Genomic DNA, 27,313 nt, shown 5'->3' on the forward strand with positions numbered 1-27,313 from the left:
TATTGAGCAGCTGGGGCAGAGAACTTTTTTACTGCCCTTTGACTCCAGATTCAAGAGTCCGAGTTAGATATGAGGGACTTGATTAGCATATGAGTGGGTGTGACCACATTTATGAAACTGAAAACGCACTGTTAGTAATAAAGAGGACCATCAGTGGGCTAGAATAGTATCTGCTGCTTCTCCTACTTAAAAAGAAGTATAAAAAATCCATTGTAAATAATTACTGTCTCATTACTTCCTAAATATCTGGAATGAGAATTTCCACAATAGGAGGGAAGCCCAATTCAGTAAAAGGTTGGTTTAGGGTGTAGGTCTTTTTCATTACTAGCAACATTCTTGTTAATGTTAATGTGATATCAGTAAAGAGAGAGTCAACACTCATGAAAGTGAATTAGAAAATGTACTGTGTGATTTCTGTTTTGAAAAATTGAGTTTGAAAGTGGGACAGAGAACACTCGTGTTTCCTGGAAATGAAAAAAAAAATAAGGAGAAATTTCTGTTTAAGTGCTTCTGATTTCTTAAAACCAGCTTGAGAAGTAGCAATATTTTCAGTCTTGTCTTCACTTGCCTCTAGGCTGTGCACTTCAGCTCCATGCCCTAACTCCAGCCTGAGTATTGCATGGCAGAATGTTCTTGTTATGGTCCCACTAGTAAAATCAGTGATCTTAGACCAGGATTCGAACATCTGGGGATGGAAGGGTAGCCTCATAGAAGTAACTGAACAGATCAAGATGCAACTTAATACCAAACTTAAAAATTTCATTGATCTGGAAGAGAAACAGCAGAAGAGGGACTTGCATTTTTTATTAGTGAGTCTCATGTTATCTAGTCATATGTCAAAAATTTATTGTCCTGCTTAAATTAACCCTTTAATATAGCCAGAGGACTTCAAAATTTAATTACTTTGAATCAGTTGTGTTATTCAAAGCAAACTTAGTTTCCTGAAAACATTGTTTCCTAAAATTTAATTGCATGGGCTCTAGAAGGTGTTGAGACTTAGCACTTATTGCAGTCTCACTGTAGACTACAAAGTCAATTTGAATATCATTTATTGTAATTGAAAGTGGTTATTGTATTGTTAGCAAGCAAAATGCAAAACAGACAAGATGTTTAGGTTTAGTCAAATTGTGGTTAGTGGCAGTTAATATCCTGTTATCTAAATAAATTGAAGTAGTTCAAAGCTGCCCTGATCCTGGAAATTAATAATCTTGTTCTATGAAAACGCATTCAATATGATGAAAGCTGGGTTTAAAAAATATGGATGTATTCTGTAACTCAGATAAAATGGTGGATCTTGGTTGTTGCAACTGGAGCTATCTAGTGTAGTTTCAAAACGCAAAGTGCAATGGTAAAAAAAAAAGATAATAATTGGCTTCTATAAACTAATATTACTGATGGTGAAGGGTCTGCAGAGCAATCTGTATGAGGAGCAACTGAGGTCACTTGGCTTGTTCAACCTGGAGAAGAGGAGACTGAGGGGAGATGTCATTGTAGTTACAACTTCCTCATGAAGGGAAGAGGAAGGGCAGGCACTGATCTCTTCTCTGTGGTGACCAGTGATAGAACCGAGGGAACGGCCTGAAATTGTGTCAGGGGAGATTTAGGCTGGATATTAGGAAAAGGTTCTTCACCCAGAGAGTGGTTGGGCACTGTAACAGGCTCCCCAGGGAAGGCACTAAGCCTGACAGAGTTCAAGAAACATTTGACATGGTATGATCCTTGTTTAAATGTATATGATTTAGAAGATACTGAACAGTCTTATACTTTACTCATTACAGTGACTGAAGTGTTATCCTCCAAATTAAGCAGTTTAGGTGATCAGTCACTTTCAGTAGAAGAAAAAAAGTGCAGTCTGCAGTATATCATCTTATTTGTCCTAATATATCCAAGAGCAAGTGGGCTAAATATGACAAATGCACTGGTTTTCTCAAGGTACATCAGTGATTAAACAGCTAGGAGAAAGCTCTTTAAGCTTAAGAATAGTAATAGCACACAAAAAATATTTCTAACCATTGATTAAATCAGACTAATGAATTAAAAGTTTTGGTCAGGAGAGTAATAAACTCCTAAACTTCCAGTTTTCTAAACTGACTAGTGAATGCAAGAAACTATTTTGCAATGAACATCATTCAGTGTAGCAAATGTAAAGAGTGTTTGTTTTTTTGCCAAACTATAACTGTAATGCCAAAATACCCATTTTAACAGCACTTTCTGTATTTTATTTATTCTTAAAAGTCAGTCATTCAGAAAATATGCAACTTTCTCCATACACAACTCAACGTCTTCCTAAATTCAGTTTGTTCTGTAATAAAAGTTGTGTTACAATATTCATGTTGATTCTGCACATAAATAACTTGTACGATCTGTTCCGTTTACAAAACAAAAAAAAAAATACACCCCAAAACAAATATTCACATTCCTTTTATATATTGTATTGAAGTCCTGATGAAACTAATTCTAAAAAGAAAGCATTTGCCCTCATGGAAATCTGGTAAATCCTATGAAACTATAATGAAAAGCAGTCACACTTTGCTCTGAAAAGGGCAAATTATCCCTATTTATCCTATGCTTTTCCTTAATCACTTTAATAAATTTACACTTTGAATTTATTCAGAGGGGTGTGGGGGAATGGAGAAACAAATCTTATTTCTTTTAACACAGCTTGTCCAGAAGGTGAACTGTATGGATTAGAAAGCAGCAGTGATGCACAGAATTGATCATAATCAAATCTCACTACATTTGCCTTGTCAAGAGGAAAAACAAAATTTAACCAAGATTACTTTAATATAGGTCATCCCATTCTGAGCATGCTCTCTCTCACCTATATATTCATGTGTATGTAAGCATTTCTGTAAATATGCCCCCTTTTTTGTTACTACAGCAATATATAAATCATCAGGTTGGTGCTATCTCTGAGTTTATTCCCCGGGAATCTTTTCATTTATCATCTATAAACAACTTTAAGTTAAAAGATAGGACAGATAATTGGAAAATAAGTATTACATTGAAGTTGTCTGGCTGAAAATGTATCATTTGTTATGAAGCTTACCTCCAGTCTTGGGTTGGTTTTGTTTTGTTTTACCATTTGTCTATTTTCCACTTTTTGGTTTTGGATTGTTTTAATATATAGATCAGCCTTGCTCTTTTAGAGGTCTAAAAGTGGATAGCATGGAGATCAAATTGACTACTAATTTTTGGTGTCTTTTAACATACCCTGTCAGCTGAGCCATTAGAGTTCAGCCATTAAAGCAGACCCCTCAGAAGATATATGCATGCCTGAGTGTAGTAACAAAGATAAGCGAGTACTAAAAATCTGAAAAGCTTCATCAAGACTGCAGTGGAGATAAAGTCATTTCTGTCAAAACATTCCTTTTGGTTATCAGATATTGAAATTACCTGTTTCTTTGATTTCTTATGCTACTTTTCTTTCCTTAACTGAAAAATAATCATTGTCACTCCAGAAAATTTGTTGAAGAATTTTTTTGTTGGCTGTTGGGGCAGTCTTGGACAGAGAACAAAATTTTCATAAATTTCAATGTTTCTGCTATAAAAATCAAACTGAAATGTCTGCTTCAGTCCAGCTGAGAATATATCAATTATTTGGGTGAACTTGAAATGTTGTCTTTCATGTCATTTTTAATAAAGCAATAACTGCAGTCCTGCAATGCTCTGTGTTCAGTGTGGATAGCTGTTGTGACTGGAGAATCATATCTCCTCCTCCACTCTTTTATAGTACTTCATTAGAGTTGAGGAAGTGTAACCACATTCCAACGTGTTAAAAGAAAAGGGAGAGAGGTGTGAGGGATGCCATTTAATTCTGAAATATACTTCAGGAAACTAAAATAAAAAATTTCTTCTTCAAAAATCTCAAGTGTTTCATCAGATCAAAAATGACTAAATTTTAATGTTGCTATGTCAAAACATAGTTGAGTTTTTTTGTTGTGGTTACCCCTGCATTTTAAGTCAAATATCAAATCAAATGTTACAGCTTGAGTTTCTAGATTTTACTCAGCCAAATAGTGAGTGGTACATTCTGCATTGCTTTTCTGGTGTCCAAACAGTTGGGAATAACAACTGGCAAAGTAACTCCCTGGGACCAAGCTGAGTTTTGAGAGCATTACAACAGAGTTGTAATACACCTGAGAGATCCACCTGAGATCACCAAGTGACTCATAACTAACTATAAAGAGGCATCTAATGGAATCTCTGACTTCTTAGTCAGAAAGACCAATAATCCTCAGATGTGATTAGTAATTGCAATTTTTTTTTAGGTCTGAAAGCATCTTTTTTTCTTCTGTCAAATTTCTGGAAGTGCAGTACAAAGAAGCATTCATTACCTACTGTTAAATCTGATTCTGACAAGTCATGCATTGCACATATAGTTAATGATCAACTATTATTTAGTAATTCTGTATCATTTTGTTTGTATCTCATCCCATTTCTGGTATTGATGCCAAATTGTGATATAGAAGACAAATAGAGTTGCTGATCAATAAGTAAAATACGTGCTGATGTAATCAAAAACGCATAAGAACAGAGGATCCATTAAGTACAGATCATAATGTATGTCAGAAATTAAAATAACTGTGAGATGCTTCATTGTCATGAGAGATTTCAGTGCATCTCTTTACCTTCCATTCACATAAGGGAACCATGAATGAGATGGAATGCTTTAAAACAGGGAAAAATCTGAAATAGTAAAGAAGATTATATATCGAGAAAAGAGATATTTTTGTCCATTCATATTTTTTCTTCTTTTTGAACTATTCCAAAAATTCCCTTGTCATCATGCTGGGTCACCTTGCTTTTTCATGTTGCATCCTGTGAACTGTGAGTTGACTGTCTTCGCTTTAATGGCCAGAGCATTATTTATGAGGTACATTTTCTTCAATTGTATTTGGAAGGTCCCTATCATACAGTCCAGTGCCTGCAACTCCTGATTGAATGGTCAATATTTCTTTATTTGTGTATGTTTTAGTGAGGTAATGGAAACCATTTTGCCCTCCACATGTGAAAAAATACCACATCGTATAAACAGTGCTGTGTAATACATGTGTGTGTGTGCACAACATCCTTAATGTTTATTTACTATTTTTTAAAGATACCATCTACTTTAATGGTTTTATTTTAAACCCATAAAGACAGGGAATTATTGGAGTTATTGGCCTATCCTTAATATAGTCATTGAATTATTATATCTAGGCACAAAGTGGCAAGTAAAGATTTTTAGTCTGATCTCTGAATTTCTTTATATCTGTGTTTGTCAAACCCTTAACAATACCCCAAGTCCAGGGGCTGAGAGGCTGTGGTTAATTTAGACTAATGCACAACAAAGCTTTTACAGTAGTGCTATTTCTTTTATTGCATTGTAGTGGAATTATATTTTAAAACCAGGCAAACTATTGATGCTTTTATTGAATGGAATAATTTAATACAGAAATATTTTAGTCTGTTGACATTTCATCATCGACTAACAGTAAACATAATACACATTTCCTATAAGGCCATTCTTGAGCACCAAATATTTACCCCTCGCTTACTCTAAAGGTGGTATTGGTGGATGAGAGACTGGGCATGAGCTTGCAATGTGCACTTGCAGCCCAGAAACCAGTTGTATCCTGGGCTGCATCTAAATCCGTGTGGCCAGCAGGTTGTGGGAGGGGATTCTGCCCCCCTAAGCCACTCTGGTGAGACCCCACCTGGAGTACCACATTCAGCTCTGTCCCCAACACAAGAGGGACAAGGACCTGTTGGAGCAACTCCAGAGGAGATTAGAGGGATGGATCACCTCTCCTTTGAGGAAAGGCTGAGAGAATTGGGATTGTTCATCCTGGAAAAGAGAAGGCTTTGGGGTGATCTAATTGCAGCCTTCCAGTACCTGAGAGGAGCCTACAGGAAAGATGGAGAGTGACTATTGAGCATGTAGTTGACAGGACAAGGGGGAATGGATTCAAACTGAAAAAGTAGGTTTAGATTAGATATTAGGGAGTTCTTTACTGTGAGGGTGGTGAGGCACTGGAACAGATTGCCCAGAGATCTTGTGAATGCCCCATTCTTGGAAGTGTTCAAGGCCAGGTTGCATGGGGCTTTGAGCAACCTGGTCTAGTGAGAAGTGTCCCTGCCCATGGCAGGGGGATTGAACTGGATGACCTTTAAGGTCCCTTCCAACCTAAACCATTCTATAATTCTATGATTGTAATAACTACTCTATGGGCAAAACATGAAAAAAAAAAAGTTTAAAGTGATCTTGTTAACATAGAGTAATAAGTCTGAAATATCCCCAAACAAATTTGGTCTCTACTTCCAAATTCATTGTTTTCATTTTAGTAATGAAAAAACCTAAACTATCAAGCTTCCCTCCCTGACAATCTGTTAAAATTATTTATTAGAATCTAATAAGTATAGAATGATAAAAATGTAAAATTTAAAGTTAAGTATTTAATTTATCTATAAGTTAGTCCGACATGATAATTACTGATTTTTTCAGATTCATCTGGAAACGTAGGATTTACAAAAGGTAAAGGATTTTCAAAGGTGTTTTAATGTTAAAAATAAAAATATTTATTGTCAATTGAGAGCTTCGTATTTAAATTCACCCTTCTGATAATACACTAAAATTGTTGAGTTTGTTTCTCTTGGATTTTGGAAAAATCCTAAGAATATGTAATATCCTAAGAATATGTAATATTTCACTAAGCTCTGGATACAAAATCAGGAAGGGTAGTTGCTCGCTCCTTACATAACTTATCTTAGACCATTTATATTTCTGAAATTTTGTGAACATTTAGGTGCCATTGTTTGGTATCTGTTTATTTATTGTCAGTCTTTGTTGCAAATTTGTTGGCAAGTACCAGTTAATGCTGAATGAGGACAATGGCTTAACTCTCTGCTTTTCTAACATCGTGCATTTTGGATTTTTATTCTAATTTTTGTCCAGATGTTTCACACCACACCTCTGCTTCATATATCCTTCTACATTTTTGTTTTCACAAAGACTAAATCTACCATGACAGTATGTCATTTTCATCTCTCATGCTTCTTATTTTTTTAATTATTCCAAAAACAGTGTAATGAAAAGGATTCTTGCTAAAATTCAGCATATGGAAGTAGATAGAGGTGGTTCTTTCTTCACACTTTGAATCTAATATCTGACACTTTATGGCTCATCCTTACAGTAAATATTTTTGTTCTCTAAGTGGCTGGACAGATAAAACAAAGGAATTGAGTGTATACTTTCTTCTGGAATAGTTGCCCTCTTTTTTTCTCATTCAGTTGGTAGGTGACTGTAAAGAAAATTACCACTGTGTGTGTCTCTGTAATTCAGTTTTAGATGTGCTGAAGCATAAATTCATTTGCTGTACAAACACAAAGTTAAGAACTGTAATAAAGTGTATGCATAAAATGGGGGTTTTGCTGTCACATTTGATTCAGTTGCTATTGCTTTGTTCTGTTTTACTGTTAAGTTTAGCTCTATTTGTAAGCAAAAAATGTTCAGCCCATTTTTACTGCAGGCAAGTTTGTGGTAAGTGGTATACTCCACCTGTCACCTTTAACTCTGCCAGGAAGTTGGTTTACAAGCACAACTTCTCCACTGAGAATTTTGTGCCTTCACTTACCATTAGATTTGCTGTGTGCTTTATGAACTGTAGTATCCACACTGATTCTGCTTCGGCAGGTGGGTCAGGAGTGATGAGGTGGTCACCTCATCCCAGGAACCTTTTATGAACCATATACGTTACAACCAGAACCCTAAGAAGAATCCATAAATTAAATAAAAAAAAAATGGGGTGGGATGGAGGGTGTGACTGGCATAGGTATTGCTTACAGATAATAAAATATTTTTCTCCTTAAAAACTGGGACAGGGAATTAGTAATGGAGCTAATACTCAGAATTCTGAGGGGTTTGTGGTTGTTTCATTTCTTTCAGTGTATCTTTGTTCACTTTGCTTTAGGCTTGAACATTAGACAGGAGCTATGTCTTTAGGCATAAATATGGTTCAGATTCATATTGCTCATTTGAAAAGGAGATTTCCTTTTAATCTTACCTTTTTTTAAACACTTTATTTTCCTGCGTTCTGGATAACTTTAGTATCTTTTTTTATAAATACAGGTTATATTATGCAGATATTTGTCTTTGTTCCTCAGGTAGGGAAAAACATTTGGGTCTGTGTTTAATTTTGTTAGCAGTGGTGATACCATTTCAAATGGCTTGAGAGAGCATTTTGTATTACTAGGCTTTTGTACTACATTTAGAAATGTGTAAGGTTTTCTCACTGTGTCTAGTCCCCAGCTGTGATAAACACTGTGTCTTCTAACCTGTTTATTAAACTCACCAAGTGTGATTTTAAAATCATTTCAAGTGTTTTGATCCCACTATCCTCACTGGAAGTTTTTTCTAGACCCAGCACATTGGTCTCCCTGGTGGATGGAGGACAATTACACCTCTCCTCAGCCTTTGCTCTCCTAGACTGGAAAGACCAAACTCATCTAGTCTTCCCTATGAACAACTGACTGTTCTTTTTGCTGGACATTGCAGTAGCCTTACTCCATATCTAGCTGTTATATGTCTTTCTTGAATGACCTGTCTACAGTTTCCAGATGAGGACTAAGCAAGTGTTTAAGGGAATACAGTATTTCTAGATTTTTAGTGAAAATCTCTCTCCTCCTCTCAGGATTATTTTACCCTTTCCTTAGCTGCATCACTTTGTATCCCTTTACTGATCAACTGTTAGAGAGATTGATTCCTTCTTCCTCTGGTAAAGCAAAGGGAAATATAATTTCTTTATCGCAGGCTTTATGTGTAGGTTTTGAAATTAACTGTAGCAATATGTTGGGCATGTTTCTGCTAAACTGCAGATCATGTACAAAAGTCAGAATAGTTACCTGCAGTAAAAAAGTAGATAACTTAAACAATGACTAATAAATGTTTGGTTTAGTTTCTGGATCTTTAGTGTTTAAGACAACAAATGTTCTTAGATTGGTCGTGGCTGCCAGACAGATATCAAAAAGTTAAAACTTTACCTGCACCACATCTGCTCTTTTATTAGTTGGGTTTTTTTTAATTTAGATTTATTATACTTTTTTATTAGACACGGGGAAGAATAACCCATGACCAGTACCTGCTGCAAAGCAGCTCTGAAGGGCCTGGGGATCCTGGTGAACAACAAGCTGTCCATGAGCCAGCAGTGTGCCCTTGTGGCCAAGAAGGCCATTGGGGTGCCTTAGGAAGAGCACTGCCATCAGGCTGAGGGAGGTGATCCTGCCCCTCTGCTCAGCCCTAGTGAGGTGCATCTGGAGTGCTGTGTCCAGTTCTGGGCTTCTCAGAGCAAGAGAGACATGGAGCTCCTGGAGCGAGTCCAGCAGATGGCCACAAAGATGATTAAGGGACTCTTAATGAGATGATTAAGGGAGCACCTCTCTTATGAGGAAAGGCTGAGGGAGCTGGACCTGTTCAGCTCAAGCAGAGAAGACTGAGAGGGACCTCATCAATGTCTCTAAGTATCTGAAGGGAGGATGTCAGGAGGTTGGAGCCAGGCTTTTAGTTGTGCTGAGCAACAGGACAAGAGGCAACAGATAGAAACTGATGCACAGAAAGTTCCACCTGAATATGAGGAAGAACTTCTTTACTGTGCAGTAAAGAAGAACAGGAACAGGTTACCCAGAGAGGTTGTGGAGTCTTCCTCACTGGAGATATTCAAGAACCTACTGGATGCAATCCTGTGCAATGTCCTCTAGGATGACCCTTCTTGAGATGGGAGATTGGATCAGATGGCCCACTATGACCCCTTCCAACCTTACCCATTCTGTGATTCTGTGATTTTTTTTTAATTGTGTATTTACACAGTAGCAATCCAAATATAGTATCTGGTTTGGTTTTGGTTTTTTTTCCATTTTCTAAAAAGTGGAATGCAGTTTGGTTTCCTCTAACATAAATATTAGACAATCTCACAACTTCTGCAGTATATAAGTAAGATATTCTGCAAGTGCACAATTTTCCTTAAATGCCCATGGGGAAAAAAATCTATCAGGTTTTATTCACAGTTTTTTATAGTCATGGGACAGACTTTTCTGCAAAGTAAACCAATCTGAAAGCATTCAGATTATTTTACCCACACTGATGACATGTTTCTGCTTGTATTACCTCACAGCATGTCACAAGACATCACTACATGCTACTGAGCTATATTTCATTTATTCCAGAATCTCATCAAGTCACTTCAGTATAAGTATATAAAAAATTAAAAAATCACTCAGTACCGCAAAGCTCTTTAAAGTTAGATTTCCATAAATTTGCACAGTACTAAATATTGGCAGCGTTAATCAAATGAGATCAAGTAAGTACATTAAAGTGGAAACATTACTTAAGCAAATAGAAGCTGTTCTATACTGTTCTATAACATTTCTATCTTTTTTAATGTGGTCTGACTTGAGGTTTTTTTAATTAAAGAATGCTTCAAAAGTGCCTGTAGGTAAACAAGAAATCATAAATTAATTCTTAATTCTTATTTTTGCTGGTTCATCTGGAATTAAAGTTCTCCTAATCTCCTGAATTTACCGTTTTTCTGCTGTTGCCATAGTGAAATCAGGTAGAGCAGGCAAAGCTGTACTTTTTCTTCTCTTTGAACTTAACTAAAAATAATGCTTAATCTATTGGTATGGCTTTAGAAATAGCTTTTAAAAATGTTAATGTGGATTTAGCAGCTGTGAAACTGAGAGATATTCTGGTCTCAAACTGGAAGTCCTTTTTACCCTCAACAAAAATGCAGTACCTGTGCAAGTTTTCCTTTAGCAGTTCATCCTGGTGCTTTAGGCCTAGGGAGCTTGAAGGAAAAAAAAATGGATATGCCTGCATCGATTTATACGTCTTGCTGTCAGGTACTTCTGAGCAGGGAAGGAGTTTGGTAAGCTGGTTTTTGTGACTGGGCAGCTTGTTTTTGTAACCAGGGCAGAACATACCATACTATTTCAAGTGGTAGTCAGTTTGCCTCTCTGTAGCCTGATGGAAATAGCTTTGTCACTGGGGAATTCTGCATAGCAGACTTGGTACTGAAAAGGTCCAAATCCCACTAAGGATTCATCTCATTCTTCAGGAAGATGATGCCAGACTTAGGTGTATTTGTATGAAGTAATATATAGTATGTAATTGAGGTGTATTGGTCTGTTGTATACATGCCTACCTCCAAGTCAATTCACTTACTTCAAACTGTGTCAAAGTTACTTCGAGTATAGAAATATTGATTTGTAAAAAGGGTGATACCTCAAAGATACAGAGAGACACTTTGAAATCTTTGGCAAAAGTCAGTAGTTGGTATGGAGATATCCTAGAAGTAGAAGGAAATAGTTGAAATTGCTTAAGTGTTCACTGACTGTTTAATGAGGCGTAGATGTTCTCTCTTCTCTTACTTATTGACTGTATTTTCCTCTTTTTTGAGTGTGTTTTTGGGGTTTAATTGGGGAGTGGGGTTATGCCTTCCAGGTAACAATGGTCTTAGCTTGACCAGACAGGAAGATCCCGCAACTCCCCCCCTTTATTGCAAGAGTGCTATAAACTGAGGGGACTGACAAGAAAAATATCTTAAGTATCTTTTATTGTCTATATTGGTCTTCCATTACTTGGTTCAAGTTGAAGGTGTCGTTCACATTTTCAACATATTCAGTGTTCAGTGCTGAGGTTGGAGCAGATGGAAACCTTATGTCAGCACCTCTCCTTAAGCTGCATTATGGCTTTTCCTGTCAAGTGGATTTCTGTGAGAGACAGCTTTCTTGAGAGGTTTCTGTCAGAGTACAGCAACCATGGAATTCAGGAACCATTTTTAACCACTGTTCTTCATTACATTTTGAATGCGTGGCGTGCTATGACATTGCAATCACAAATACAGGGAGAATACTAGAAAATAAGCACTTTAAATAAAAAAAAAAAAAAAAAAACTCCTTGCAATTTTTGGCTGATAAGGGAGAGGGAAAGACAGCTGCTTACAACAGATACTAATCTTATCAGTTAATGTACTTACTCTGAGCTTTTAGGCAGTGTAAGAACCGAAAAACAACAAAGTGGCTGTGGTCAAGTGGAAGTTAGCCAAGTCTCAGGAGGTTTAGTACAACTGGTTGTTCGTGATGTTCCAAGCTGGTTACTTAAATTTAATTTGTCTTTGGAGGGAAAAGTTGCGTTTATTTTTCTTCTCGTTGTTGCTTTTATTTTCTGTTAGTTTTGCTTTTGTCTTAAAGAGGTCAGGAATTGAACAGGAATAGCAGCTCAATAACTCACACTTTTTCTGTTTTGTTTAAAATGAGACTGCTAGTGCTATCTGTGATGCCCTTGGAAGGCTGTCAGCCAACAATGTTCCTTTATCTAGCAATCTAGCAATTGCAGGACAAAGAATTAAAAACGAAAGAAAGAAAGAAAGAAAGAAAGAAAGAAAGAAAAAGAAAAAAAGAAAGAAAGAAAACACAGGAATATGTAGTCCAACTTGTCTTTGACTATTTCCAACATGTAGTTGTATGAGGGAAAATGTTAATACTATGCTATTTTGTCATGTTGCAGACTTCTGCCTCGGGTCTTATCAGACATGGATGGTAATATGTCACTGGCTAACTTGACTAATCTGCTGTTGCTTTTAAACCTTCACAAGCAATAGCATTTTCCTCTGATTCTTTCTCTCCCTCCTTCTGGTCTCACTTATGTGGCCATGTACATTTTTATATCTTCCTTTTGAACAGACTTCTGTACCTTGATGGTGATGCCAGAAAGGTTTGGTGTATAGTAAGCAAAGAAAACCGAAGTTAAATTGTTTCTAGTGTTAGTATGGACATAAATTCTAGTATGGACATAAATTCTAGTGTTAGTATGTAAATAAATCCAAATAGCATTAATTTTTCAGAAAGTGCATGCAGTAGAGCTCTGTGTGCGTGTGTGTTTTTGTGTTTGTAAGTAATGGAGACAGAAGGCAAAAAAGGGAAATAGATTTCTTTGCACATCCCCAGTTATGCACTTATTTCACCCACTAATAAATGAATGGTTCTACACATTGCCTTGATTGTCTCCCAAAGTCTCTGGAACAGTCTCCAGCTTTAACCATGTGAAAATATCTCTTCTGGGAGACTGGATATTTTGCAGGTGAAACTTAAGACTCAAGTATCTCAGGGCACACTCCTTTTCTAAATAACAACTAAACCCCAAGTTATTTTCAAATATGAAGTGGGGCAGGACCAACTCAGATTGAACAGACACTGGGTATATGAATCAAATTGAGAGACAAGGTAAAGAGCCTCAGACATTAGAAATAAGTGAGTGCCAGGTACAAGTAAAGTTTGCCAGTGAATTACAAAGGCAACAGGAATATTCAAGGTCAGAGGAAGTGTTTGCTTTCGTTCTGGGTGGGCACCAGGTTCCACAGTAATAGGCAGCAGACATATCACTTCCTTTTTCAACTGTTCCCTGCTTAATACGGATAGGTGACTTACATTTTGAGAGACAGTAAATTTAAGTATAGCATCACACGTAAAATGTCAATTATACACAATAGTGTGTTTGGTAGTTAACTGCTAAGCAACATTGTGTGGAGATACTCAGTGTGATTTACTATCCAGTCTTGGACTAATTCCCTGGTCTGCAAAGTTGGAAGCACAGATGAGCTGTCCTTCATTTGTTAATCATCTGTTACATTGGGGTTTTTTATTGTATATTTGTGTGTAAGGATTTTGAGATACAGAATTGTCTAGTAATTCATTCAAATTGAGATAGATTTAGTGCTGGCTCCAAGATTTATACTCAGCAAATGGTAAGCACACAGGTATCTAGTGCCTTTATCGACATTTTTGCTATCAAAATTTGCTGAACAACTTTTCTGATTAGTTTGTCTCTGTTTTGCAATAATTATTAAACAAACATCGATTGCTGTGAGAGCGGTTCTGCCTCCTTTGTTAAATGCACTTTTGACATATCCTGTCTTTCCAGCGAGCGCTGACACCAGATAAACAGCTACACAGAAAGAAAGGATTGCTGCAAACTATGAGGCACTCACAGATTATTCAGATATCATCTTGCACTGGCCTTAGGATGGCCTGTTACTTCCAGCCCTAAAAATAAACAACTCTTAATCACCTAGTGGCAACATAGTTGACCAGCAGTTGTGGCTGCCTGGACTTCAATCTGACAGTACTCAAAAGCTTTTCTTATGTTTTCTGTCACCCAGGATAAGAGGTAGTTTTCAGCCAAGCATTCCTTTGGGAAGGCTGCTGTGAGTTTAACAAAATGTTTGAAATAACCTCAGTAACTCCTCAACACTGATCCACAACTTCAAATGTGCGGAATCAAACAATAGCAGCCTTGCATTGGCAGTCTCTAGAGAGAGAACTAATGACATAAGGTTTTCTAAGGGAGACTAAATAAGTAAGTACCTCAGGAAGCACCATTCCTTGCCTGGATTTAATCAGAAAGCAATGCTTTCAGCAACAATATGTGGAATAGTTCTACAATGCAAACAACCACCTTTCTTCCCTGTTTTTTCAAAAGACAGAAACATTCTTGGCAGTGTCTTAACCGGTAAATACAAGTAACGCAACTTAAAATAGAAGCAGCGTAGCTTTAGTAAGCTAGTCCTCAAATTGCCTGTTTTAAGATGAAAGTGTTGCTGCTTTGAACAGGAACAGATTAGTGGACTTGTAAAACGCTGGACAATAAAACAATGTTCTAACCCTGTATTATGAAAGACAAATATGTATATGCCACACCTAATACAGAATAGAATATTAGACTTTCTCCATCAGAATGGAATTTATGAAGCTTCTGAAAAAGAAGATGTAGAACATTTTTCTTATATTGTGCCTGTCAGATTTGAGATTTTTTTTGATTGAGCTTCTTTTGGTTAGTTATGACCATCATCCAGGCTGCCTGAAGTCACTTTGCCCTGTATTGAGATGGTTAACTGATGTAGAGTCTTTGTATTTCTAGGAATCTTGGACCTATCTCCAAAGTAACAAGTAAGGTACAGGAACACTGCCTATCATCTCTTTTAGAAGGATACAAGAATTATTTTCCCAGGCAGCCAAAATGCATTGTTTTCCAAGATGAATACTGAAGTGTTCCCATCTAAAGCCAGAAGAAACCAACAGTGTGCGCTTAAACTGAGAAGACGAACCACATCCTGGGCTGCATCCAAAGCAGTGTGGCCAGCAGGGTGAGGGAGAGCATTCTACCCCTCTACTCTGCCCTTGTGAGATCCCACCTGGAGTACTGTATCCAGCTCTGGGACCCCTAGCACAAGAGAGATGTGAACCTGTTAGAGCGAGTCCAGAGAAGGGCCAGGAAGATGAACAAAGGGATGGAGCACCTCTCCTATGAGGGCAGCTTGAGATAGCTGGGGTTGTTAAACTTGAAGAAGAGAAGGCTCTGGGGAGACTTCATTACATCCTTCCAGTATCTAAAAGGAGGTTATAAAAAGGAGAGAGAGGGACTTTTTGTGCAGGTAGATAGTGACAGGACAAGGGGCACTAGTTTTAAACTGAAAGAGGGCATGTTTAGATGAGATGTTAGGAAGAAATTCTTTATTCAGAGGGTGGTGAGGCATTGGAACAGGTTGCCTAGAGAGGTTGTGGATGCCCCAACCCTGGAAGTGTTCAAGGCCAGGTTGGACAGGGCCCTGAGCAACCTGATCTAGTGGTTGGCATCCCTGCCCACAGCAGGGGGCTTGGAACTAGATGATTTTTAAGATCCCTTCCAACCCAAATCATTCTATGATTCTTAAGATAAAACTTTGGCCATTATTTCCATGAAACAGTCCAGCAGTGTGAGGATCAACAATTTCTTTTCTGAAATGTTGATGTGAGTTAATTAATCATGTTGATTTTAAGTACATCAGCCCAATTCTGCAGTGCAGGCATAGGGTCACCTTATAGTCTGTCTTCACAGCACAGATTCTTACAATCTGATGTACAAAGAATGCATCACCTGATTTTGAACGTGCTGAGACTGGAAGTAAAAAAGTGTTTTACGTTAAGTACTCACATGCACTTTGAGAGTTGAGCATCTGGAATACTGCTAACAGACAACAGAATATTTCAGTAGAAGTTAGGACATGAACCAACAAATCCTGAGAGATTCAAAGTTCACTAAAGACTCTCTTCTCAATGAAAAGCTGCCTTGAGCCAGTATGTGTTTTATTTCTCACTCACTGCATCAGTCTTCACTTAGAAAGCCTTGATCCTTGTAAATCGCTGCAACCTTGATGTTATTTAATCATAGTTTTTAGATGTTAATTTCCATGAGAACTGTATTAAAAAAAAAGCCTAACTTGTCATTGAGGATTATAAAAATCCTTTCTTTGCCTGGAGAACAGTACTCAGATCTGAATGAATAAGTGCAAGTGAAGAATGTGTTTCGACAGTTTGTTTATTAAAAATGTATTATGCAGCTAAAAGTTATATTGTATTTATAATATTTTAATGACAGTGACTTGCAGAGTTTCTGGTGCAGTCTATTAATATGCATTTAAAAACCGTGCTATGCAAAATTCTGAAATATTTTAAATGCTCCCTTATGTCCACATAAATATCACTTGATTTGTTTTTATTTCTCCAAATGCCAAAAGCAATTAAATCATATTATAAGTCTGATGAAATGCTGCTATTTGATTGAAGCCTTAACAGTCTCATGGCAGAGATAAAAAGACAGCTAGTGTAAGGAAAAGCTCATTAAGATTTAATCATATCCAAGTGAGGTGTAACTATAGAGAAAGAGACCTGATATTTGTTTCCATCCGGTTTTTTTTTTCTCCTGACAACTCTAACTCCCACATCAACTGCATGTAACATCAGTATCTGGCATTCATGGAAATACCTACGTTTCTCAGCCCAAAAGAAATTTCCACTTTTGAGTCACAACCTCCTTGGAAATGGAAGTCTCGCAGAATATTAATAGACTTTGATTTTTTCCTTGTCTTCAGTAAAAACAAGACTTCCCCCAACTACTGTAGTAACATCAAAGCTTAAAGCAGATTAGGTTTTACTTGCTTAATTTTACCTTAAGCAGCATAAACTGGATGCCTGGATCCTTGAAACGTATTACGCTGCTAACTTCTGTGTGTGAGGCTTGATCTAGTGCTTGTTAGTACCATGGACAAGTTTTGTATTATCTTAAAAAGTATATTATCAGAACTTAGTAAACTTTCTTGAACCACATTTGCAAGGAAATTTATTTTTATGCAGCTGCTACTGCAGGAAGGCAGTGTTAAGTATCTTAAGGGAGTTGGGCACAAAAATAAAGCAAAAACTGTAATTCAGTAACTTGATTTTAATAAGTACTGGGGGCTTTTTTTCCTTTCTTTCAACCAGATTTGGTGAAGTCAGAGTAATACGTTGCTGTGTGTGTGTCACTGGATTGCAAAAGCGTGTGGCGGGTTTGAAAACTGACAGGGATAATAAAGCCCCACCATTACCTTTAAATTGCGTTGAGAGTTTTTAAAATGCACTGTCTTCATCAACAAGTACCTTTATTCAATTTTAGAACTCTGTATAAATGAACAGTAGAAAAAATATCTTGTAAACTATTCTGAATTAGGATTTTAGTAGGTGTTTAAGTGGAAAATTTCTTGCTAATCGAAATAAGTTTCTGAGCAGTGGCTGATAAATGTTTGCCAACATATATAATGCTGTGTCATCAGCAGTAGTAAACTAGTCTAGACGTAAGGAAGTTGGCTCACTGATGCCAATTGACCTTACTTGAAAATGTGGTCTGTGGTTGTTGCCCACAAGCCTAGTTCTGCCAATTTCTAAATTTCCTCCACTAACACAAATGAGACTTCTACAAGTACACTAAAAGTTGAGAGTCCTTAAACAGTAAATGTATTAGATATTATAGGAAGGGTTAATTATTTTATCTTCAGGGTTTATTAGTACTACAAGTAAAACCTGTTTGCTCACAGCTGTGATTCTGAAGAACCATGTTAAATTGACTTAGAATGTAATAATTTATTTGTGAACTTTTGTAACTCCCCTTCCCCAGGAAATAAATGGGGATGTGCAAATGGTAATGCTCTTATTTGCTTCATATTTAAAAAGAAAATCAAGAAAACAAAGCCAGGTTTTTAGCTGACATTGAAAAGTGAGGGAGACCAGAATGCAGTCCTTCAAAGACATTCAGTTCTGACCTTCGTAATTAAAATCACCAACCAGGTAGACTGTTATGCTTTCATAACATTAATACCTGGCTAAATCTGTTTGATAAAATATTTGTTTAAATGCATGCATATTAGAAATAATAATTTATATGCCAGCATTTTATTATGAGAGTCTCTTGGAATTCAGATTATTTACATTATGCTGAGATGCGTAAAACCCATCTGTAACAAATAGACTGAGATGAACATTTGTATAAAAACAATTGCAAGTTGTTTTACATTTCTTTTCAGTATCAAGCAGTGTGTTGAAAATGCATTTTTTATAAAACCACATGCAAGGCTTTTTGATGGTGAAAAAATGGCCTCACAATAGCCACATGTTTAGGCAAATCCTTAGAAGCTAGTAGGGACCCCACACAGACATTCCAGAAGAAAAGACATTACTATAAAGTAGTTTTTCTCAAAGTGAAGTAGAATATGGGTGAGCCTACTAGGCCACTTTGATAAATAAATAAAAGTTTTCTTTATATTCTAGCACAGAACTGGTTCAACAGGAGGGCAAGTTAAATCCAGATTTGCATTTTACTTAGTTGTTTTCTGTCCCTTTTTTTTTTTTTTTTTAATGATTCCTTTTTGGTTTGTTGTTGTCGTTGGTGGTGGTGGTGGTGATTTTTCTTAAGACAAATAACCATTTGGCTTTGGGTTATCTGATTTTTACCTTCCTGGCTTTTCAGCATATCTCTGTGAAACTGCTTTCCAAGACAAAACCCAGTGTCCCAGGATTATTGATGTACCTCTTTAACTATGGGTCTCTTTTAAAATTTGTGTCATTAAACCAGTACAAGAGTTCTTCTGAACAATCTGAAATTAGTGCAACCCTGACTTGTTTAGAGCAAATGGTATGGTCAGATGTAAATTTTATTTAAAGAACTTGTTGAGCCTGCAGCTATATTTAACTGCACTCAAACTGTATTTTACTATCTCCGTCATCTATCTCAAATGCTTTGGTTGATTCTTTGAAAGACACTGTCTTCTGCCTTTAGAGCTTAGACTAAATTTAGTCTTCTATATCAAGCCTAAATCAGGCCTAAACTAATTCGCAGGTTTTTGTAATCCTGCTCTGGTCTTGCCATGCCTTGGGGTCATAAACCTCCCTGCCTCCCTTTTGGCACTTCTGGTACTCAGACCCCAAGTACAGCTAAGTTGGCTTTGACTGCTTTGTAGTCACAACTTCTAATGTCAAAACTAGACAATGACTAAACCAGGATTTATATAATGGTAACTACCTAGTTATTGGTTGATTTTTAGGTAAACTGATGCAACCTGTGTGGACAACTTTCACTTGGTATATTGATTATATTCTGAAGGAAGCTTGCCTCTGTATTTGCTGTTTATTCTATTTTGGCTGCATGGAATTAACTAAACCTTAGTTACTTGGGTTTCTTTTCAGCTTTAAGAAGAAATTCCTTATAAAATAACATTTTAAAAGCACTAGTTTCACTGAAATAGCTGAATCTACAGTTTCGTATAACATTTGGATACATTCCTTCACACCTAGGCTTTTCAGGCCAAGAACTAAAGAAAGACAAGGGAGGAAAAATAGAAGTTAGGTACATTCTCAGGAATTTATTCAGTTTTTCTGAGCAAGAAGAAAACGCATGGGAGTCCAGTAGTTTACTACATTCTAAGGTAGATTTTCAGTTTAATCTTAAACTATCTCCAATGTGTCTTTCATATGAAATAACCTGGCCTATCTTGTGTCTCTATTAACGTTGTAGAACCAATTAGTACATTCAAAGATTTTCTCTCCTCCTCGGAGCTAATGGATGTGTCCCCCTTTCCATAGCAATACCAAGTGAGCATTCTGTTATTTAAGTTCATTCTCATGTGGGAACCACGGTTATTCACTAGCTTGTTAAATGTTACAAGTGATGCAAGAAGTCATTTTGTTGCCTGACTATCAATCATCATGCTGTCATATCCACACTTTGGAAGGAGTCGAATTAAAAAGGATACTTCTTACTTTAAGTTACCCTTCCCTACCTCATCCCCTTTCACAAAAAGGTTAAATGTCGTTTCAAATTAAGGCAGCAATAATTAACCAGTGGCATTGTTTGTGATTTGGCAACTCTGGGCGTTAATGAGAGAGAAATTAGCACTTAGCAGCAGGAGTTCCTGATAGTCAGTGGCAAATGCTTAATGTGCCAACAAGTTAATTTTGGTCTTAAGTAGCGCACTTAAGTGCTTTTAAACAAAAGTATGGTGTGGGTTTTTATGTGATCGTACAGGAGTTGTGTGCTATAGAGCTATAATAGAAGGAATGACACAATAGAGTTGGAAAAAGTGCAACCTAGGCAGCACAGGGCAAACAGTTTTGCTATAACACCACAGTCAAAAGCAGGATTGATGGATGTTTTCATGCTAAAGATGTACTTGCTCCAGCCATTAACAATCTACAGATGTTCTTGTATATAAATTTTATTACCAAATTTGGCATTTCTGAACATAATTTTTTAAGTGCCTCAAAAATTGTGCTTAAGCTGAGGTGATTTGCTAGAAAGACATAAATTAGCCTTTTGAGTTGTCTCAAAGTAGTAATTTTATTTAAAATTAAAGTTTCAAAAATAACTTAAGAAATTACTTAAGTAGAGTGCCACATGCATTTTACGATGAATGAGGGATTCAGACTGCCACACAGCAAAAGGACCCCTTCAAAACTTGGGGGAGCAGCAGCATAAGGATTTTACCTGGCACACATGCTCCTAATCAGTAACTACTTACGTACATTTCATAGCTTCTGCCTTGCACAAAGTAGCCCATTAGAAATTTAAGGTCTGTTCCCTATGTTCCGGAGATTTTTGCTTTTAAAATAACTTTGGTTAGTACATAAGTACGTCCCCACCCAGTTATCCCATTTCTCTGTTTGCTTGATGTGGGAACAGATACACAGTCTGTGAAATAACAAAAGTAAGGGTCCATCCAGCATCAGCAAACTGCTGTCTCTCACCAGAGGCTGGGAGCATCAGTCTTTGGCCTCATCTGCCATTGGCCCCTTGCTCCTGCTAGGCTGTCTGGCCTCCCCAGTACATTGAGGTTCTGCATGTCTTGCCCCCATGTGAACTTGAACAAAGGACAATATCCTTAGAGACAGTAGAGGCTGAAGTTGTTGGCCAGCCAGAGAAAAGTTAGGAATTGTGTGCAGGCAGCATTGTCCTTCCACATTAGCCACTTTTTAGTCTGAGCTGTATTTATTGCCAAACATGTTAGGATGTGTTATCTAGTGTAGCCAGATTTGTCAGAGTTTTAACCTTTCAGCTTTCAAATATCATCTTTCAGTTGCAAATAGCACATTTGCCATTGTGGCCTCAGCTGCACTTAGGGGTTATTTACTCTGCCACTGAACTGTGGCCACTTAGAGATTGAAGAGTAGTAGCCGTAGACAATGTTACAACGCTCTGGAGCAGTTTCGGGCAAAAGACTACCATATCTAATTGAAACTGCAGGAGGAAACCACCGAGGTTTCTTTTTCTTTTGATGCCTATTCCATTAGATAAGCACATCAAATAGAGTTTCCCCCCACTGCTGGAAAGAAACCACCTTCATGAAGCCAGTCTGGTACTACCCATGGCTTTGAGTGCTTGTATTTTCTGCTCAGGGGAAATTTAGGTTACCATGGCTCCTCTCATCACATTTTTATTATAATTAAACATTAACAAAAATTGTCTACCATATTGGTTGAGTCCTGAGCATAGCTTTGCATATAAACCATTACATGACATTCTATTGAACTTTTTCTTGTACAGTCGGTATCTAACAGCTCATCCTGCACTGTTGGTTTTGGCAAGTTCACTACAGCATATAATAAATCAAGGAAGAAAAAGCTTTTTGGCCTAATGTTGTACAGACTGCTGTAATGTTAGACTACAGAAAGCAGTTCTGTTTTTAGACATCCTTTTACTAACCCAACATTCATAATTTATGATTCCACTGTAAAATTCCTGCAACACTACACCAGAAGTAGTGCTGCCCTTTAATTAAGTGCTCTCAGTAGGAAAAACGTGAAACTGATGTGCAAAACATATCACAGTACACAGTGATTGATAGTGATTACTTCTTTATGAACCCAGCCTGAAGGTCTGAACTTCCTGATGGGTAAAATAGTCCATGGGGCTACTTCCTGAGTTTGCCTAGTGGGGATCAGTCAGAGTTAGCAATATCTGAGGAATTCTTGAGGCACGTTTCAGAGACATTACAGCACAAACTTTCTGTTTCTTCTGAATTGTGCTTTATGTTAGTAATTGCCTGAATAATAGCTCATTGTAGAGATTATATTTTAAGGATTCATTGTTATCTTCATGGTATTATCATTTGCATGAACTGAGACATGCTAAAACTCTTGTGTTTTTAATGTCTACACCCCCAAATCTAAAAAAGCCGAGTGCATGGGAAGAAACATTTCCATATATATATCAAAGTTATTGAATATTATTTAATACATAACTATTTTTTTACTGATATGTGCAGAGTGTTCAAAGGAGAAAAAAGACTAATGTGGATTGTTCGAGTCTCTAAATAGCATTTTTATTCATGGAATCAGGTATTATTGACATCTATCAATTGAACATCAGCGGAAATTTGAAAATTAAATGGAGGTCAAATACTCTCTCCAATTTTGCAGTGAAATTAACAGATTTACTTGTATTGGAATCACAGAGGTGGGAAATTAAAGTTCCCCTAACACAATCACATAAGTTCATTTTTCTTTTTTGCTTGATAGATTTGGCCCTGGATTAGTCATCTACTGGTATGGATTTATTGAAGAGCTGGACTGCCATCGTGAGCGTGGTATCCTGCTAAAAGACTGCTTTCCTACTGACATTGTGACTCTGCGACACAGCATGGCTCAACACTGATGTTGGAAGGAAGAGGTAAATCCAGAAGCAATTTTACTTTCCTGCAGTGTAAACTAATGGCAGCATCTGCCCTGAACTTCAGCTGAACTCCTGCTGCCCGCCCTTATGCTACTGCCGCTTTATGCAAACTTATCAAGAGTTTCTGTTTTGCTTCAGACCTCTGTTGCGATCAGCCAAAAAAGACAGACACAACCCACTCACTATCAGCAGTTCTGCCTCTGTCAAACAGCTAGTTTCTAAATACTCTAATCTTTCTTCCTTCCGTGTGGTTTCTTCTAGCATTCGAAACAAAGACAAAAATGCTTAGTCTGAAAGGTGGAGCTTTTGGTTCCTATCCCCGTTACAGAGTCATCTTCAAAATTAAGTGCTTTTTATGGTTTCACTCACAAGTTTATTCAGTGCTAGTGATGTGACTCAGACACCTATGGTGACGGGGAAATCTGGTAAAGACTGTTGTTTTGGGGCTTAAAACAATATAATGCAGAGCTCGTAAAGTCCAAGTGGTAAGACAGGATCATGGCTGTTACAGTAAATAGCCAGATTTTGAGAGAATAATTGGTATATGTGTTTCATCACTATCTCATTGTTAAAATGAACAATGGAATACCAAGTGAACAATTAGAAAATAATCTAAGTTAGGGGATTTTTATGGGGGGTGAAAGTGAAGAGCACAGATTTTATTTTATGTATATAAGCCTGCAAAGTTTGGGGTTAGTTTTTTGGGGGTTTTAACAAGTATTTTAATATTTTAATGATTAAGAAATAACTTGTGTTTTGTCTTTTCCTCTCCCCCACCCCTAGGGAATCTCTACCTAGGAATTTTTCTGTTAACTGACTTTAAGGAAGAAATCTTTCTTGACCCCTGCAGGTATTGTAGCATGCAATTTTCTGGCATTCTGAAGTCTGAAAGAACAACATGCAGGAGTTCTCCATGTGGGTTATTTCTGAAAAAGTTTACCATCCTGGTGTTCAAGAAGAAGAATTTAAAAAAAAAACCAACATGAAACAATGCTTCATGCTGGATCAGTTCCACAAGACAAATAAAATACACAAATGGACAGAAGTTTCCTGTGTACTTGTTTTCTTGTAAGAGTCTTGCTTTTTTTCTTGTTGTAACCACCAAGATCAGAAGTACATTGAGGTGGGTGTTAGCCCTTCTTGAAGTTTTGAGTTCAGTCTCTTCTGTTTCCTCCACATCACCACTCAGGTTTGTGCTCTCAGTTAGATGCTTTTTAGTGACAGCAGCTTATTGGGCTTGACAGACTTCAATACTCTTGTCTTTGCTGACTGGTATTCAGGAACAGACAATGTATTTTGAAAAGTCAGTGAGAGTTTTGCCTGTATGCTCATCATGTTCAGATTTTCAGAGAAGCAGAGGTATGGATTCTGTTGTAGAATTAAAGGTGAGAGAACAGTCTCCCTAAAGCACAAACTGATAACCTTTCCCAGAAGGAAAGGGTCTTTAAAACGTTACAATGCATATACATCACCATTTTTTAGTTGAAGTGATACTTTGTGTGCCTGTATGATTTCAGAAATCATGTGCAGACTTTTTACAGTCTTGACTTGAGTTAAAAAAACATTAATCTTGTTCAGAAATTTGTCAGCTATGATTTTCAGGTACATACACAGTGTTTTGATTTTTAATTTTTAATTCTCACCTTAACACTTCCTGATAAGTTTCAGACAGGAATTTATCATTTTGACTAATCTTTCATTTTCAGGAAAAAACTCTTTGGTCTTCCTGTTCTCTGTCCCTTGCTGCAGAGATAAGCTAGTATACCTCCATTACAGTGAGTTATTGTTATATAGAGATATTTTCCTGGGTTTGAATGTGTTACAGTGAAAAGATTTATTTTAAAAAAAATATTCAAACACCTGTAATTCATTTATGTTCAAATGTTTAAGGTATTGTGCTGATCTTATTTTACCTGACCAGCTTTAAGGATCTTCCCATAAAGATACACAGAAGCTGCATTTAGGGTGTTACTGCCCCTGGGACTTCTAACTGTGGGTTTGGTTGGTGGAATATGTAGAATTAGGAAGAGAATAAAAAAGAAGAAATAACAGAACATTATCATACTAGAAAATTCAGAAGTAATGGTTGTCTGAGTGAAATACGTTTTAAAGGCAAACTGAATTTGTTTTAGCTACTGCATATGCTTTCTGTTGTATGAAATAATTTAAATCAGCTTTTACATGATGCACTAATGCTGCGTTTTCTTTTTGAATAAATTAAATTTATCTGCACAGATGTTGAAAATTCTACTCAACCTCCATCAAAGCTTTGCTTTATTTGTTCTTATGTTAAACAAATTTATGTGGAGACACACAGATAAATCAGGTTAGGCTTATATTTGTTTATTTATTCCTCTACTTAATGCTGTGACATAACAGGTTGGAAAGCAGTACAGCTGTCTTTAATCAAAACTTTAACCTTACCTTCATATATTGCCCACTTTAGGAATCTTTTTATTAGAATGAGGATGAAATAAGCCACAAAAGTGTACGTATTGTACAAATTCCATTACATGCTATCAAAAAAGCTTTGCCACCACAAAAACTATCCTGTGTCATTATTTAAATGATGAAGACAAAAACATTAAAAAAAATTAGGACTATTTTGTTATTCCTACATGTGTACTGTATAATCCTTTGGATATTTTCTCTGTTTCTCAGGTGTAAACATCAACTTTAATATTAAAGAGGAGAGACTGTTCTTTGTGAATTTTTGTTGGGTTTGTTTTCTTAAACAATGCTGTAGTCATTAGAACCTTAACATTAAAGCCAAATTCAGTTTTATGGGGTATTTTGTAGAGTGTGCTAATGAATTATGCCAAGCTAGAAAACAGAAGTGTGCATAAAATTGAATGATATTCTCACTGGCATACGCAGACTTGCCAAGCATCTGCTCTTACAGGCACTGTATTAAGCTCTGTTCTGAACTTTAGGAATTGATGAAATTGTGTCAAACAGGGAAGTAAAACTTCCTTATACAGGAGTAACAGCACAAGAGTGGGTCACACACTCTAGTATAAGAAGAAAGTGGTTTGGGGTTTTTACCATTTCTATATTCTGGAGACATATTATTACTATCAGTTTAATGATCTTTCCCTAAAGACAGCTCAGAGCAGAATAAAACTTATGATCTAAAGCTGAAGAAAAGGGACCAAATTACTTCATTACATTAATAGTACTGGTAGTTCATGAATAATGTTCTTCCTGTTTTGTTATATTGGCTCTTTCAAAAAAGTCATACTTTTCTGGTATTTGCTTTTGGATTTCTCCACCATCTAGACTACTACAGAAGACTGTTCATGCCTCTTTCAATTTGCCTTTAAATCCTCCCCTTTTAATTTTCCATCTTAGTTCAACCATTTCCCATTTATTTATTCAGTATCCTATTTGCTCACGTGTCCCATTTGAAAATTCTGTCCTGTGTTTTCCACCGCCTGCTATTACTACATCTGAAGAGTGCTGTTTCCAGTTCTGTATGCCTTTGGACTGACCAACCGTCTCAAGCAATTTTGCTCTTACTCTCATTTAAATAGCAACCTTAAATGGCAAGGAGACTGCCCTCACATTACCACATGGCTTTGTATTGTGGAAGTATTATGATGCTCTTCTTCATTCTCTTGGTTTGAAACATAGGTTATTTCTGCAGGCTAGGACTGTTCACTAAGCAAACTAGTGCAGAATAATCACTCACCCTCTACTGAGAGTACAGTTGCACGAAGGACTAAGTTAGGAGTGCATCTGTGCTACTGGAAAGTAGGCATGTGCAATATTAGGAATTTAGCTATCACAGCGGTCCCTTTTATTAAGGACACTTCCTTTCTGCAAGTTCATGCCTTGTATGTGCAGTACTTCAAGGAGATTTGTTGAAGTGAAAGGTTTAGCTTTCCTCCTGTGCCAAAATCTACTTGGCTCAGAACGGAAAAGGTGTCTATCTCCCCATTTTCACATCACAGTTGATCTGGTAAAAGTTTGTACATCATAAAGGTGGTTGTTATTTAACAGTTGATAACAACTCTTCAAAGGTCAACAAAACATACACAGAATTGAACTCGATTCTTGCTGGTGCTTCATCTGATGTAGTCTTACTATTTAGAAAGCTTCTTCTGAAGGGATCTTCTGCAGTTAGTTAGTTGTATCTTTGTAAACAGAAGAATTATCAAATTTCACTTGAAATCTTGCTGGTTTTCTTAAGCAAACAAACAAACAAAATATTTTGATTTAGGTCAGCTTAAAAACCTAGCCTGAAAAATGTACCAGGTAATGTATTTA

The 27,313-nt window shown here is 36.8% G+C and overlaps 1 protein-coding gene across 4 annotated transcripts in view; it reads left to right on the plus strand.

The window, feature by feature from the left end:
• CDIN1 (CDAN1 interacting nuclease 1) overlaps nucleotides 1–25,754 on the plus strand; it is a 124,726-nt gene extending 98,972 nt beyond the window's left edge. For 3 of the 4 annotated variants that reach the window (XM_051791817.1, XM_051791819.1, XM_051791821.1), the window contains 2 exons: nucleotides 22,891–23,041; nucleotides 23,895–25,754. In XM_051791817.1, the coding sequence (XP_051647777.1) occupies nucleotides 22,891–23,026 (136 nt within the window). In that variant the 3' untranslated portion in view covers nucleotides 23,027–23,041; nucleotides 23,895–25,754. Of the gene's footprint in view, nucleotides 1–22,890; nucleotides 23,042–23,827 lie in introns of all 4 variants that reach the window. The other variant, XM_051791818.1, reaches the window with a different exon arrangement.
• Nucleotides 25,755–27,313: the final 1,559 nt, after the last annotated feature.

This window comes from Manacus candei, unplaced genomic scaffold (assembly GCF_025592945.1).
Source record: "Manacus candei isolate 608988 ecotype Guabito, Panama unplaced genomic scaffold, ASM2559294v1 h1tg000033l, whole genome shotgun sequence".
In the NCBI taxonomy this organism is placed as follows: domain Eukaryota; kingdom Metazoa; phylum Chordata; class Aves; order Passeriformes; family Pipridae; genus Manacus; species Manacus candei.